The sequence below is a fragment of the Oncorhynchus clarkii genome, chromosome 24 (assembly GCF_045791955.1).
Source record: "Oncorhynchus clarkii lewisi isolate Uvic-CL-2024 chromosome 24, UVic_Ocla_1.0, whole genome shotgun sequence".
NCBI classification, from domain to species: Eukaryota; Metazoa; Chordata; class Actinopteri; order Salmoniformes; family Salmonidae; genus Oncorhynchus; species Oncorhynchus clarkii.
Window position 1 is genome coordinate 28,047,793 of NC_092170.1, and position 12,304 is coordinate 28,060,096.

Sequence of the window (12,304 nt, forward strand, 5' to 3'; positions counted from 1 at the left end):
TTTGATATGAACGGAGTGGGCGGCGCGTTTGATATGAACGAAGTGGGTGGCGCGTTTGATATGAACGAAGTGGGTGGCGCGTTTGATATTACATGGCGTGGGTGGCGCGTTTGATATGAACGGAGTGGGCGGCGCGTTTGATATGAACGAAGTGGGTGGCGCGTTTGATATTACATGGCGTGGGTGGCGCGTTTGATATGAACGGAGTGGGCGGCGCGTTTGATATGAACGGAGTGGGCGGCGCGTTTGATATGAACGGAGTGGGCGGCGCGTTTGATATGAACGGAGTGGGCGGCGCGTTTGATATGAACGGAGTGGGCGGCGCGTTTGATATGAACGGAGTGGGCGGCGCGTTTGATATGAACGGAGTGGGCGGCGCGTTTGATATGAACGGAGTGGGCGGCGTGTTTGATATGAACGGAGTGGGCGGCGCGTTTGATATGAATGGAGTGGGCGGTGTATTTGATATGAACGGAGTGGGCGGTGTATTTGATATGAATGGAGTGGGCGGTGTATTTGATATGAATGGAGTGGGCGGTGTATTTGATATGAATGGAGTGGGCGGTGTATTTGATATGAATGGAGTGGGTGGTGTATTTGATATGAATGAGTGGGGTAGTTTGTGTTAACAGACCTCCTTAAAGGCATCCAGGAGGTCTCCAACAGCCTCCTTCCTGTTCAGATCCTTCATCTTCCTCTTCTTCTTAGGCACAGAAACAGCAGCTACAAGCAGAACACCACCAACACAGTCAGACTAAACCTCTATAGACTGACACTCAATACCAATCCAACACACAAACTCAGAAATCAAAGTGGCGCGGTTACCACATTGCCACCTATCCAAAGTTTTATTTTAATGGCTTTCTGTTGGCGCTATTATCATTCCAAGTACCCACTATTCTGTGTCCTCTGTGTAGACACAACCCTGTCACTCTCTGCCCCTCATGACACATGCTCGACAGACAGTCAGACTGCAGTGCCTCAAGGGGCAGATCCTCCTAGCCAATGTCTTATCTTCACAAAGTGCCAAGGGGTAGGGTTAGGAATTAAGAAAGACAATGTGGTTGAATGACAGACAGATCGATCTAGATCAGTGGTCCCCAAACTTTTTATAGTCCCGTACCCCTTCAAACATTCAACCTCCAGCTGCGTACCCCCTCAGGTACCAGGGTCAGCGCACTTTCAAATGTTTTTTTGCCATCATTATAAACCTGCCACACACACTATACGATAAATGTATTAAACATAAGAATGAGTTTGTCACAACCTGGGTCATGGGAAGTGAGAAAGAGCTCTTATAGAACCAGGGAACAAATAATAATCAATAATTTTTCTCTTTATTTAACCATCTTACATATAAAACCTTATTTGTTAATCAAAAATTGTGAAATAAACCACCACAGGTTAATGAGAAGAGTGTGCATGAAAGGACGCACATAACTCTGAAGTGCTGGGTTGTATTGGAGAGAATGTCAGTCTTAAAACAAATTCCACACAGTCTGTGCCTGTATTTAGTTTTCATGCTAGTGAGGGCCGAGAATCCACTCTCACATAGGTACATGGTTGCAAAGTGCATCAGCGTCTTAACAGCAGTTTGCCAAGGCAGGATACTCAGAAATCTGTCAGTGGCTTCTGATTAAATTTTTAGAGAATTTCGATGAGGCTCTCTTGTTCAGATAGCGTTAAGTGGACTGGAGGCAGGGCATGAAAGGGAAAATAAATCCAGTTGTTTGTGTCATCCATTTCAGGAAAGTACCTGCGTAATTGCGCACCCAACTCTGTCAGGTGCTTCACATTTGACATTGTCCCTGTAGTGTCCAAAACATCTATCAAGTTGTCAGGCATTCCCTTGGCAGCAAGAGCCTTTCGGTGGATGCTGCTGTGTCCCCAAGTGTCGTCGAGAGCAACTGCTTGCACGGGCATACCACTCCACTATGTCTCCCGGTCATGGCTTTTGCACCATCAGTACAGATACCAACATGAGCAGCAGCTACATTTGGCTACATAGTGGAATTCCCGCGAGAGAGTAACGGTTAATGTGATTGGATGTAAATTATTTGACTAGGCTACCTGTATTTGACATGTTATTTTGCTGAACACTAGATGGTTTAACTTTATTTTTGGCAGTGAAACGAGAAGAAAAAACCCCCAAATGTATAGCCCCGTTGGAAAATATAAATGGACTGTTTAAAAACGTGAATAAAAAAAATATAAAAAATTGTAATCACATTGACGGCATTGCCCCAGTTTGGGAATACCTGATCTAGATAGAGAGAAATAGTGAGAGTCAGACTGATACAGACCTTGCATAGAATTCTCCCCGGGTGGGATGGTGTGCTGTGATGGTGAAGAGTCCATCTCGTCTTCAATTTGGCGAGGGGTTACCCCTCTAGTAATAGCAGTCTCAGCTAGGACCACGGGGGCAACGGTCGCCTGGACGATGGGGTCGGGCTTTGCCGTGGCGGCGATAGGCGCGGGTGCCTCCCTCTGTAATGGGGTCACCTCAGGCTCAGCGATGGGGCTGAGGTCACACTCAGACAACTCTGCAGAAACCTTCTCAGGGTCCTGGGAGCTGGGGAGCGGCAGGCCGTTGGGCAGACGGAGCTCCTCTGGCTGGGCGATGGGAGACTCCAGCGGGGGTTCTGCTGCCTGGAGGGAGGGCATGGTGATGGACAGGGCTACTGGCTCCTCCTCTGGGAGTGGCTGGGTGGCAGACACACCGTTAGTGCTGCTGCTAGGGTTGGTCACTGGAGCAAGGAAAGGCTCAAGTTTAGATGATGTAGTCACTTCTCTAGCCTCCGTTACCTCTTTAATCTCTTTCTCCTTCACCTCCTCCCGCGCCTCCTTGGCGGCTGAGGGCTGCTCCTCAGCTGCAGGAGTGGGGCGGGGTTCAGGTATGGGTGCAGGGTAAGCAGGCACTTTAGGGGGAGATAGGGCTGGAGCAGCGGCCGGGGCTGGTGCGTCCATCATGTCTGCAATGGGACTAGTTGAGGGTGGGGGGGTGCCAGGGGCAGTAGTGTGGAGGGTGGTAGTTACCCGCGGGGATGTGGGTAGGTCCTGGGGTAAGGAAGGGGATTTACTGTCCGTGTCTGGGAGTTTGACCTCTGTAGGGGCAGTCTTGACCAGTTCAGGGGTTTTAGACAGGGCTGGGGGGCCAGTGATGAGTGTGGCTGCAGGTTTCCCTCTGTCATCTGACGAGGAAAAGAGATGCTTGAGGATGTGGTCGATAGTACTAATGTTAAAATTTACCCTCGTCATTTAATCATCTTTTGATAATTACCCACTTATTATTAATCCGTTATTGGATGGTCAAAATGCATGGGACCTTTCCAACGGAGCATTTTGTCGATGTGATTTATTCAAATTCACAAAAAATTACTTCTATGTACTGAATGTGAACCAATGAGAGACGGCCAGCTACATCCTTCAAGATCACCTGACCCCTCGGCCAACTCACCTGGTCTGACCACGACAGGTGTCACGTTCTCACCGTTGGCCTGGGCAACGGCTGGGCCCTCTGATCCAGATGACTAAAGGAGGGACAGAAGAACAACACCCAAACATTAGGGAATGCGAGTGGACACAACCATATGACAGCCTTATGACAGGTTAGAAACAATGGATGGGCAGACATTTTGTTTTCATATTGGACAGCTACGTGACTGCATAGTAGCTAAAGGTGTGTAAAGGGATGATGGTTGGTGACGAGGGTACGGTAGCTCACCTCTGAAGAGTCGTCGTTCACCTGTGGGGGTGTGGGGGTGGTGCCACTGCGAGTGCCCCCTGACATAATCTCCTCAGTGATGTCTCTACCACCCTGGTTAGGGTCTCGTATTATGATCTATAGAGAGGACACAAGACAACAGTGAGGGATACAAGAATAACAATATAGAAAAAAGGAGCAAGAGAATGCGTGAGAGCCTTAAAGAAAAACTTGTTATTTGCTCTTGGTTCATTCACTTTCTAAAGGAGGGAGAGCAAAAAAGAGAAAGAGCGAGAGTAAAGTAGAGAGAGGGAGGAGAAAGCTGAAGAGAAGAGCCGTCACAACTGCTTTCTATGATGCTAGGCCCCGTTTCCAAAAGTCTTGTTGTACTGTGGCCTAGCAGCGTCTTCTCATTCAGCAGAGCTACATTTCTCACATACTGACACAAGAAACACCAGCCCCACAACAGCTATGCAGCATGACAAAAAGATTTCTACACAGACTGCTGCCTTGTTTTAGCGAATTCTTACCCAACAAAATTTGACAAACTCAACTTCAGCTAAGTGAACAAATTCCAGTGCATTTTCTTTTTTCTCTCTCCATATGATCACTCAAACTACACCAAGAAAACTAGCCAGATTTTATGTTATTTAAAAGCACATCGTACAGTACTCCTTCAAACTTCTGAAAAAGGGATTACTCACAAGGCGTGCCCTTACACAGAGCCACATGTTTTCTATCACAAACTCTCTCCTCTCTCTGTCACACACAAAGAGTTGTTAGCAACAGGCGTGAGACAGCACAGTCCCCCACTAGTAGAGTAATTTACCTGGCACACGGACAGGCTCCAGAGTCCTTAGCAGGCCTCTCTCATCCTGGGGCCGGAGTTGAGCTGTCGGCCTGGGAACACGCACGTAGCCTACTCCCTCAACAACAGTGAGCAAAGCCAACAGGGCAGAGGCAGAGGCAGACAGGGCAGAGCCTCGTTCCCAGCTCGCGCACACACGTATAGAGCGAGCGATAGAAGCCAGTGACTGGCCGTGTGGAGCTGCAGCACTGGAATGCAAGCGCCCCCGCCCACCGAACTACAGAGTCAAAGGGGGCCAAAGAGAGGGGGGAGAGGGAAGAGGGATTTCATGGAGAAAAATATATAAAAAAATATAAAACTCAGCCAATAAGATCAGGCTTGTGCCAAAAAATGTATAAATACAAAATATATGTTCTTTCTCAGCTGCTTTTCTGTCATTCTGTGCACACACTCACTCCTAAATATTTCAGCCTCTTCCTGGGGGAGAGGGAGGGGCAGTGGGTGGAAGAGGGGAGACGGGGAATGCCACAGAAGCAGCAGCAGAGACAGCGAGAGAGAGAAGGGGAGGAGATAGGTCAGCCATTGTGCTTCCGGCTCAGAGGGGGAGGAGAATGGAAGCCACGTGGAGCTGAGCTATGTGCTGACATGTCCTTTCACTCCCCCTTCCTCTACCCAGAGACCAGAGAGAGTGAGGAGACCATTTTTTTATGGAGAGCTGAGGAGGAGGAAAATACAGGCCAATGCACTGCTTGAAGGCAGTAGTTAACAAAATAAAAAAATAGATACAATTACTCACAGTTGTCTGCTTAGCGCGGCTGAAAAACAGCTTTACACTTCATACTCTTTTGCCAGAATACCAGCAGACATGTTTGAAACCATATAGAAAGACACAGCGTGACTCAGACAGACTGGCTGAAGCATGACTCACTGCGGGGCGTTCCGCTGCAGCGCTTCCTCTCCAGTCTCCCTGTCTACCATCCTCCTAGTGGGACTGGGAGTTTCTGAAGGACCTTGAGCAGCGTGGGACAGGACAGCTTGGCCGGCCAAAGACCACCACAGCCAGCTGCATGTTCCCACAGCCAGTGATAAATCAGCCAGACCCACCGTACCATACAGAGCACAGATACATTGGAGACTAGTCCACCATTCTGAACACAGATACTCAATTCGATAAACCTGGCACATCGTAGAAAACAGATGTGCTGCAGACTAGATCAGTCTACCATAGAGCACAGTCTAACCTGATCAGCCAGGTCCACTTTAGTCAGATCAGCACAGGGACAAATCAGTTCAGTCCAACAGAGTGCAGTAGAACAAAAGGACAACTTGATCAGTAGTCTGCCATTGAGGTTCTAAGAAACCAGACCAGCCAAGTCCATCCATAGACAGTAGGACTGGGAATTGCCAGGGACCTCACAATACAATATTATAACAATACTTAGGTACTGATACAATACGAATTGCGATGCTCACGATTATATATTCAGGCGTGGCCAAAAGTTTTGAGAATGACGAATATACATTTCCAAAGTCTGCTGCCTCAGTTTATATGACGGCAATTTGCATATACTCCAGAACGTTATGAAGAGTGATTAGATGAATTGCAATTAACTGCAATGTCCCTCTTTGCCATGCAAACGAACTGAATCCCCCAAAAACATTTCCACTGCATTTCAGCCCTGCCACAAAAGGACCAGGTGACATGTCAGTGATTCTCTCACAGGTGTGTGTTGACGAGGACAAGGCTGGAGATCACTCTGTCATGCTGATTGAGTTTGAATAACAGACTGGAATCTTCAAAAGGAGGGTGGTGCTTGGAATCATTGTTCTTCCTGTAAACCATGGTTACCTGGAAGGGAACACGTGCCGCCACCATAGCTTTGCACAAAAAGGGCTTCACAGGCAAGGATATTGCTGCCAGTAAGATTGCACCTAAATCAACCATTTATCAGATCATCAGGAACTTCAAGGAGAGCGGCTCAATTGTTGTGAAGAATGCTTCAGGGCACCCAAGAAAGTCCAGCAAGCGCCAGGACTGTCTCCTAAAGTTGATTCAGCTGCGGGATCGGGGCATCACCAGTACAGAGCTTGCTCAGGAATGGCAGCAGGCAGGTGTGAGTGCATCTGCACGCACTGAAGCGAAGACTTTGAGGATGGCCTGGTGTCAAGAAGGGCAGCAAAGAAGCCATTTCTCTCCAGGAAAAACATCAGGGACAGACTGATATTCTGCAAAAGGTACAGGGATTGGACTGCTGAGGACCGGGGTAAAGTCATTATCTCTGATGAATCCCCTTTCCGATTGTTTTGGGCATCCGGAAAAAAGCTTGTCTGGAGAGTTGAGCGCTACCATCAGTCCTGTGTCATGTCAACAGTAAAGCATCCTGAGACAATTCATGTGTGGGGTTGCTTCTCAGCCAAGGGAGTGGGCTCACTCACAATTTTGCCTAAGAACACAGCCATGAATAAAGAATGGTACCAACACATCCTCTGAGAGCAACTTCTCCCAACCATCCAGGAACAGTTTGGTGACGAACAATGCCTTTTCCAGCATGATGGAGCACCTTGCCATAAGGCAAAAGTGATAACTAAGTGGCTCGGGGAACAAAACATCTATATTTTGGGTCCATGACCAGGAAACTCCCCAGACCTTAATCCCATTGAGAACTTGTGGTCAATACACAAGAGTTGGGTGGACAAACAAAACCCCCACAAATTCTGACAAACTCCAAGCATTGATTATGCAAGAATGGGCTGCCATCAGTCAGGATGTGGCCCAGAAGTTAATTGACAGCATGCCAGGGCAGATTGCAGAGGTCTTGAAAAAGAAGGGTCAACACTGCAATATTGACTCTCTGCATAAACTTCATGTAATTGTCAATAAAAGCCTTTGACACTTATGAAATGCCTGTAATTATACTTCAGTATTCCATAGTAACATCTGACAAAAATATCTAAAGACATGGAGGCAGCAGACTGTGAAAATTTATATTTGTGTCATTCTTCAAAACTTTTGGCCACGACTGACTGACTGACTGATTTCATGTTTCAAACATATTGCTCACTACACACTGTGTAGAAAACATTAGGAACACCTTCTCATTCCATGATAGCGACCAAGTGAATCCAGGTGAAAGCTATGATCTCTTATTGATGTCACCTGTTAAATCCATTCCCATTAGTGTAGATGAAGGGGAGGAGACAGGTTAAAAAAAGATTTTTTATAAGCCTCGAGACAATTGAGACATGGATTGTGTATGTGTGCCATTCAGAGGGTTAATGGGCAGGACAAAAGATGGTGCCGATAGAGATGGTCGCCTCGCTTCGAGTCAAAAACTGTAATATCCTGTGTGTCACGGAATCGTGGTTGAATGACGACAGGGATATTCAGCTAGCGGGATATACGCTGCACCGGCAGGAGAGACGAGGGGGGGGCGGTCTGTGCATATTTGTAAACAACAGCTGGTGCACGAACTCTAGAGAAGTCTCCAGAGTTTGCTCACCTGAAGTAGAGTATATTGTGATAAATTGCAAGCCACACTACTTGCCTAGAGACAGTTCTCAGCTATACTTTTCGTGGCTGTTTATTTACCACCACAAACATATTCTGGCACTAAGACCACACTCAGTCAACTGTATAAGGAAATAAGCAAACAGGAAATCACTCACCCAGAGGCAGCGCTCCTAGTGGCCGGAGACTTTAATGCAGGGAAACTGAAATCAGTTCTACAAAATCTCTATCAACATGTTAAATGTGCAACCAGAGGGGAAAAAAATTCTAGATTACGCGTCTGTGTGTGGAGTACAGGTGCAAATCTCTCCCTCGCCCTCCATTTGGTAAATCCGACCACAACTCTTTCCTCCTGAATCCTGCTTACAAGCAAAAATTAAAGCAGGAAGCACCAGTGACTTGGTCTATAAAAAAGTGGTCAGATGAAACAGATGCTAAACTACAGGACTGTTTTTCTATCACAGACTGGAACATGTTCCCGGATTCTTCCGATGACATTGAGGAGTACACCACATCAGTCACTGGATTTATCAATAAGTGCATTGAGGACGTCGTCCCCACAGTGACTGTACGTACATACCCCAACCAGAAGCCACGGATTACAGGCAACAGTCGCACTGAGCTAAAGTGCGGGACTCTAACCCGGAAGCTTACAAGAAATCCCGCTATGCCCTGCGACAAACCATCAAACTGGCAAAGCGTCAATACAGGGCTAAGATTGAATCATGCTACACTGGCTCCGATGCTCGTCAGATGTGGCAGGGCTTGCAAACTATTACAGACTACAAAGGGAAGCACAGCCGCGAGCTGCCCAGTGACAAGAGCCTACCAGTTGAGCTAAATCACTTCTATGCGCGCTTCGAGGCAAGCAACACTGAGGCATGCATGAGAGCATCAGCTGTTCTGGACGACTGTGTGATCACGCTCTCGGTAACCGACGTGAGTAAGACCTTTAAACAGGTCAACATACACAAGGCTGCGGGGCCAGACAGATTGCCAGGACGTGTGCTCCGGGCATGTGCTGACCAACTGGCAGGTGCCTTCACTGACATTTTCAACATGTCCCTGATTGAGTCTGTAATACCAACATATTTCAAGCCGACCACCATAGTCCCTGTGCCCAAGAACACAAAGGCAACATGCCTAAATGACTACAGACCAGTAGCACTCAAGTCCGTAACCATGACGTGCTTTGAAAGGCTGGTAATGGCTCAACACCATTAGCCCAGAAACCCTTTATCCACTCCAATTTGCATACCGCCCAAACAGATCCACAGATGATGCAATCTCTATTGCACTCCACACTGCCCTTTCCCACCTGGACAAAAGGAACACCTATGTGAGAATATTAATTGACTACAGCTCAGGGTTCAACACCATAGTAACCTCAAAGCTCATCACTAAGCTAAGGAACCTGGGACTAAACACCTCCCAAGCTATAGGGTGAAAAATACAGTAGTGTCAGCACAGGTACACATTTATTTTACAAAGTTACTTTGAGTCAAAGTATCAATATAATATCATCCAAAACAATATTGTGATATGGGGTTCCTTGAGTGGTACAGCGGTCTAAGGCGCTGCATCGCAGTGCTAGAGGCATCACTACAGATGGTTCAATCCCAGGGTGTATCACAACCGGTCGTGATCAGGAGTCCCATAGGGAGGCGCACAATTTGCCCAGCGCAGTCAATCATTGTAAATACGATTTCTTTCCTAAACTGACTTCCCTGGATAAATAATAAATGATGTAACTATCGTTCCCCCATCACTAATAGACAGACCAGATGAATACAGACCAGCTGAGGACACCTGCACCAACAGCCAGAGAAGAGACACATCAGTACTACAGCCCTAAAGAACATGCTCGAGTCACAGCAGTTTAGTGTTACAGTTATCTAATTCAAATCACTGACTGAACATAAATCATGAGGAATAGGCCCATCTAGAATCTTCCCTGGACAGATTGCAACACTACCCACAACACAGTGTTAATCATCATCACACAAGCCCAAGTACTGTCACATCCACCTTTAAGAGCGTAGGTCAGACAGGAAGACACAGTAGCTGTAGACCAAAACTGCACTGTTAAACCTTCAGTGGTTGATGGGGAAAAGGCATCCGTGTTGGACACACCTTACTGACTGAAACTATGCTTGTTTAAAAAAAATAGACACCCTTTATTAGCACAGTCCTTCACTTCCTTTAGGTAGAATCACTGAAGTATTTAAACGCTGCTCTGGTTGATGGGGAAGTTTGACTGTATAACATCAGGCCCTTAACATCTCTTGGGGTTTCCAGTTCTGTTACCTGTCCATTCTGGGATGAGGATACCCGATTGTCTACCTAAGCAGAGGTGATACGTGGGCTGGCCTGAGGTCCTGCAGTTAGTGCCACTGACCCCGGCATACCAGAGTGGGCACGGGTTCCAATCCAACGCACCGACTACCAGAGTGGGCACGGGTTCCAATCCAACGCACCGACTACCAGAGTGGGCACGGGTTCCAATCCAACGCACCGACTACCAGAGTGGGCACGGGTTCCAATCCAACTCACTGACCTGGTGCTCCTCCTATCCGTTCAATAAAACAATATGAAAGCAGTAAAACAATCAGTATTGTAGAGGTGGGCTGATGAGTTTACCTGTGTGTATGTATATATAGGTGGTGTATAACAGGTAGAGGTGGGCTGATGAGTTTACCTGTGTGTATGTATATATAGGTGGTGTATAACAGGTAGAGGTGGGCTGATGAGTTTACCTGTGTGTATGTATATATAGGTGGTGTATAACAGGTAGAGGTGGGACGATGAGTTTACCTGTACCTGTTTGCGCTCCCTTTTGGGCTGGATCTGTTGCTGTGGAGGTAGTTGCTGCTGCTGGGGGGGAGGGTTCATGATAGCCGGAGCAGCCGGCAAGGAGGGCGTGTACTGCTGTTGGGCCGGGTAGTATGCCCCTGCTGTGGAAAAAGAGAGACGTCACAAACATTTAAATTAGCATACAATTATACTGAATATAAAAATGCAACATGCAACAATTTCAAAGATATCGCTGAGATACAGTTCCTATAAGGAAATCAGTCAGTTCAAATCATTTCATTCGGCCCTAACATATTGGGAGCCAGGCCCAGCCAATCAGAGTGAACTTTCACACACAATAGGGCTTTATTACAGAGACATATTGGCATTTATGTATGTCCCCGTCACCAGTAAAACAATTTATTTCACTTACATGCTGTGCTGTTAATTTGTTCAGTCGTTTCATTCTGAACCAGGATTTCATCATACATGTCAAGTAGTGAAGTTTCAGCTCTGTCTGTGGCCTCTCTTCTTCGGTGCACACTGTCACTCTGTCCGTTTCCATCCGATCCAGCAGTCTCTCACATTTCACGAAAACCATGTTTTTTGTCTGCATCGAAGTAGCTGTCCTTGTACCAAGTATCGAGTATGGTGGCGACACAGTAAAGAGGCTCAGAGAATGCCACCGAATCGCTTGTTCACAGCCTCTAGTAGAGTACTTTTGCAAGTTTTAACCCCACGGTCTGTGCTGGCAGTTTTTTGAACAGACGTTTCAATGCCATGACAGATGGTATCACGTCTGCTGCAGATGCAGTTGATGAGCTTATTTACGAGTCAGTTGTTTGAATGGAGCTAGGAGTGTGTTCATGTTTCCAAGTTTCAAACATGTTCTCAAATGCCATTGCAATGGCAGCGGTATGAGAACCAGCAGTCTTGAGTATGCAATATAGTTTTCCTCAGTACGAAATCCCTGTCGACCCACTGTGCTGTCAGACAGCATGCTTATGGGGCTGATATCGCTGGTCCAAATGTCAGTTGTGAAGCTAATAGCAGTGACGCCCATGGATGTGCGTTTCAACAATACTGTGTAAGTCCGGTAGGGCTAGATCTGAAAAATAGCGCCTACTTGGTAGTGTGTACCGGGGCTCAAGGTGCTCGACCAGATGGTGAAAGCCATCATCCACGACAGAACGGTTGATTGTCAGGTCGCAGTTGTAAATGAGAACTTGTTCTCAACTAGCCTACCTGGTTAAATAAAGGTGAAATAAAATTTAAAAAATTGTTAAGGGCAATAAATTCCAATATCTTGGTGTTAATGGATTTCACCTTCAAGTTGTCTCGCTGAAATGTTCTTACTCTTTCAAATGACTGTTCGACTTGAACTTGTTTAGTTATTTGAAGTGTGCGCTTCGTTTTTTCTGCTATTATTCTAAGTAGTCGCTGAACGTCTGGGGGTGATGCACTTTCAAATGAGCAATTAGGTTTGTGGTAT

At 46.7% G+C, this 12,304-nt stretch overlaps 1 protein-coding gene and 1 non-coding gene across 9 annotated transcripts in view; both read right to left on the reverse strand.

The window, feature by feature from the left end:
* LOC139382307 (eukaryotic translation initiation factor 4 gamma 1-like) overlaps positions 1 to 12,304 on the reverse strand; it is a 64,020-nt gene that overhangs the window by 15,971 nt on the left and 35,745 nt on the right. For 3 of the 8 annotated variants that reach the window (XM_071126203.1, XM_071126199.1, XM_071126200.1), the window contains 5 exons: positions 10,840 to 10,973; positions 3,725 to 3,841; positions 3,458 to 3,530; positions 2,304 to 3,191; positions 635 to 723 (listed from right to left, as the gene is read on the reverse strand). In XM_071126203.1, the coding sequence (XP_070982304.1) occupies positions 635 to 723; positions 2,304 to 3,191; positions 3,458 to 3,530; positions 3,725 to 3,841; positions 10,840 to 10,973 (1,301 nt within the window). Of the gene's footprint in view, positions 1 to 634; positions 724 to 2,303; positions 3,192 to 3,457; positions 3,531 to 3,724; positions 3,842 to 4,532; positions 4,943 to 10,833; positions 10,974 to 12,304 lie in introns of those variants that run through there. The other 5 variants (XM_071126202.1, XM_071126201.1, XM_071126198.1 and 2 more) reach the window with 3 other exon arrangements.
* Positions 864 to 993, reverse strand: LOC139383212 (small nucleolar RNA SNORA17). Its single transcript, XR_011628711.1, has one exon. It is a non-coding gene; the product is annotated as a small nucleolar RNA SNORA17 (small nucleolar RNA).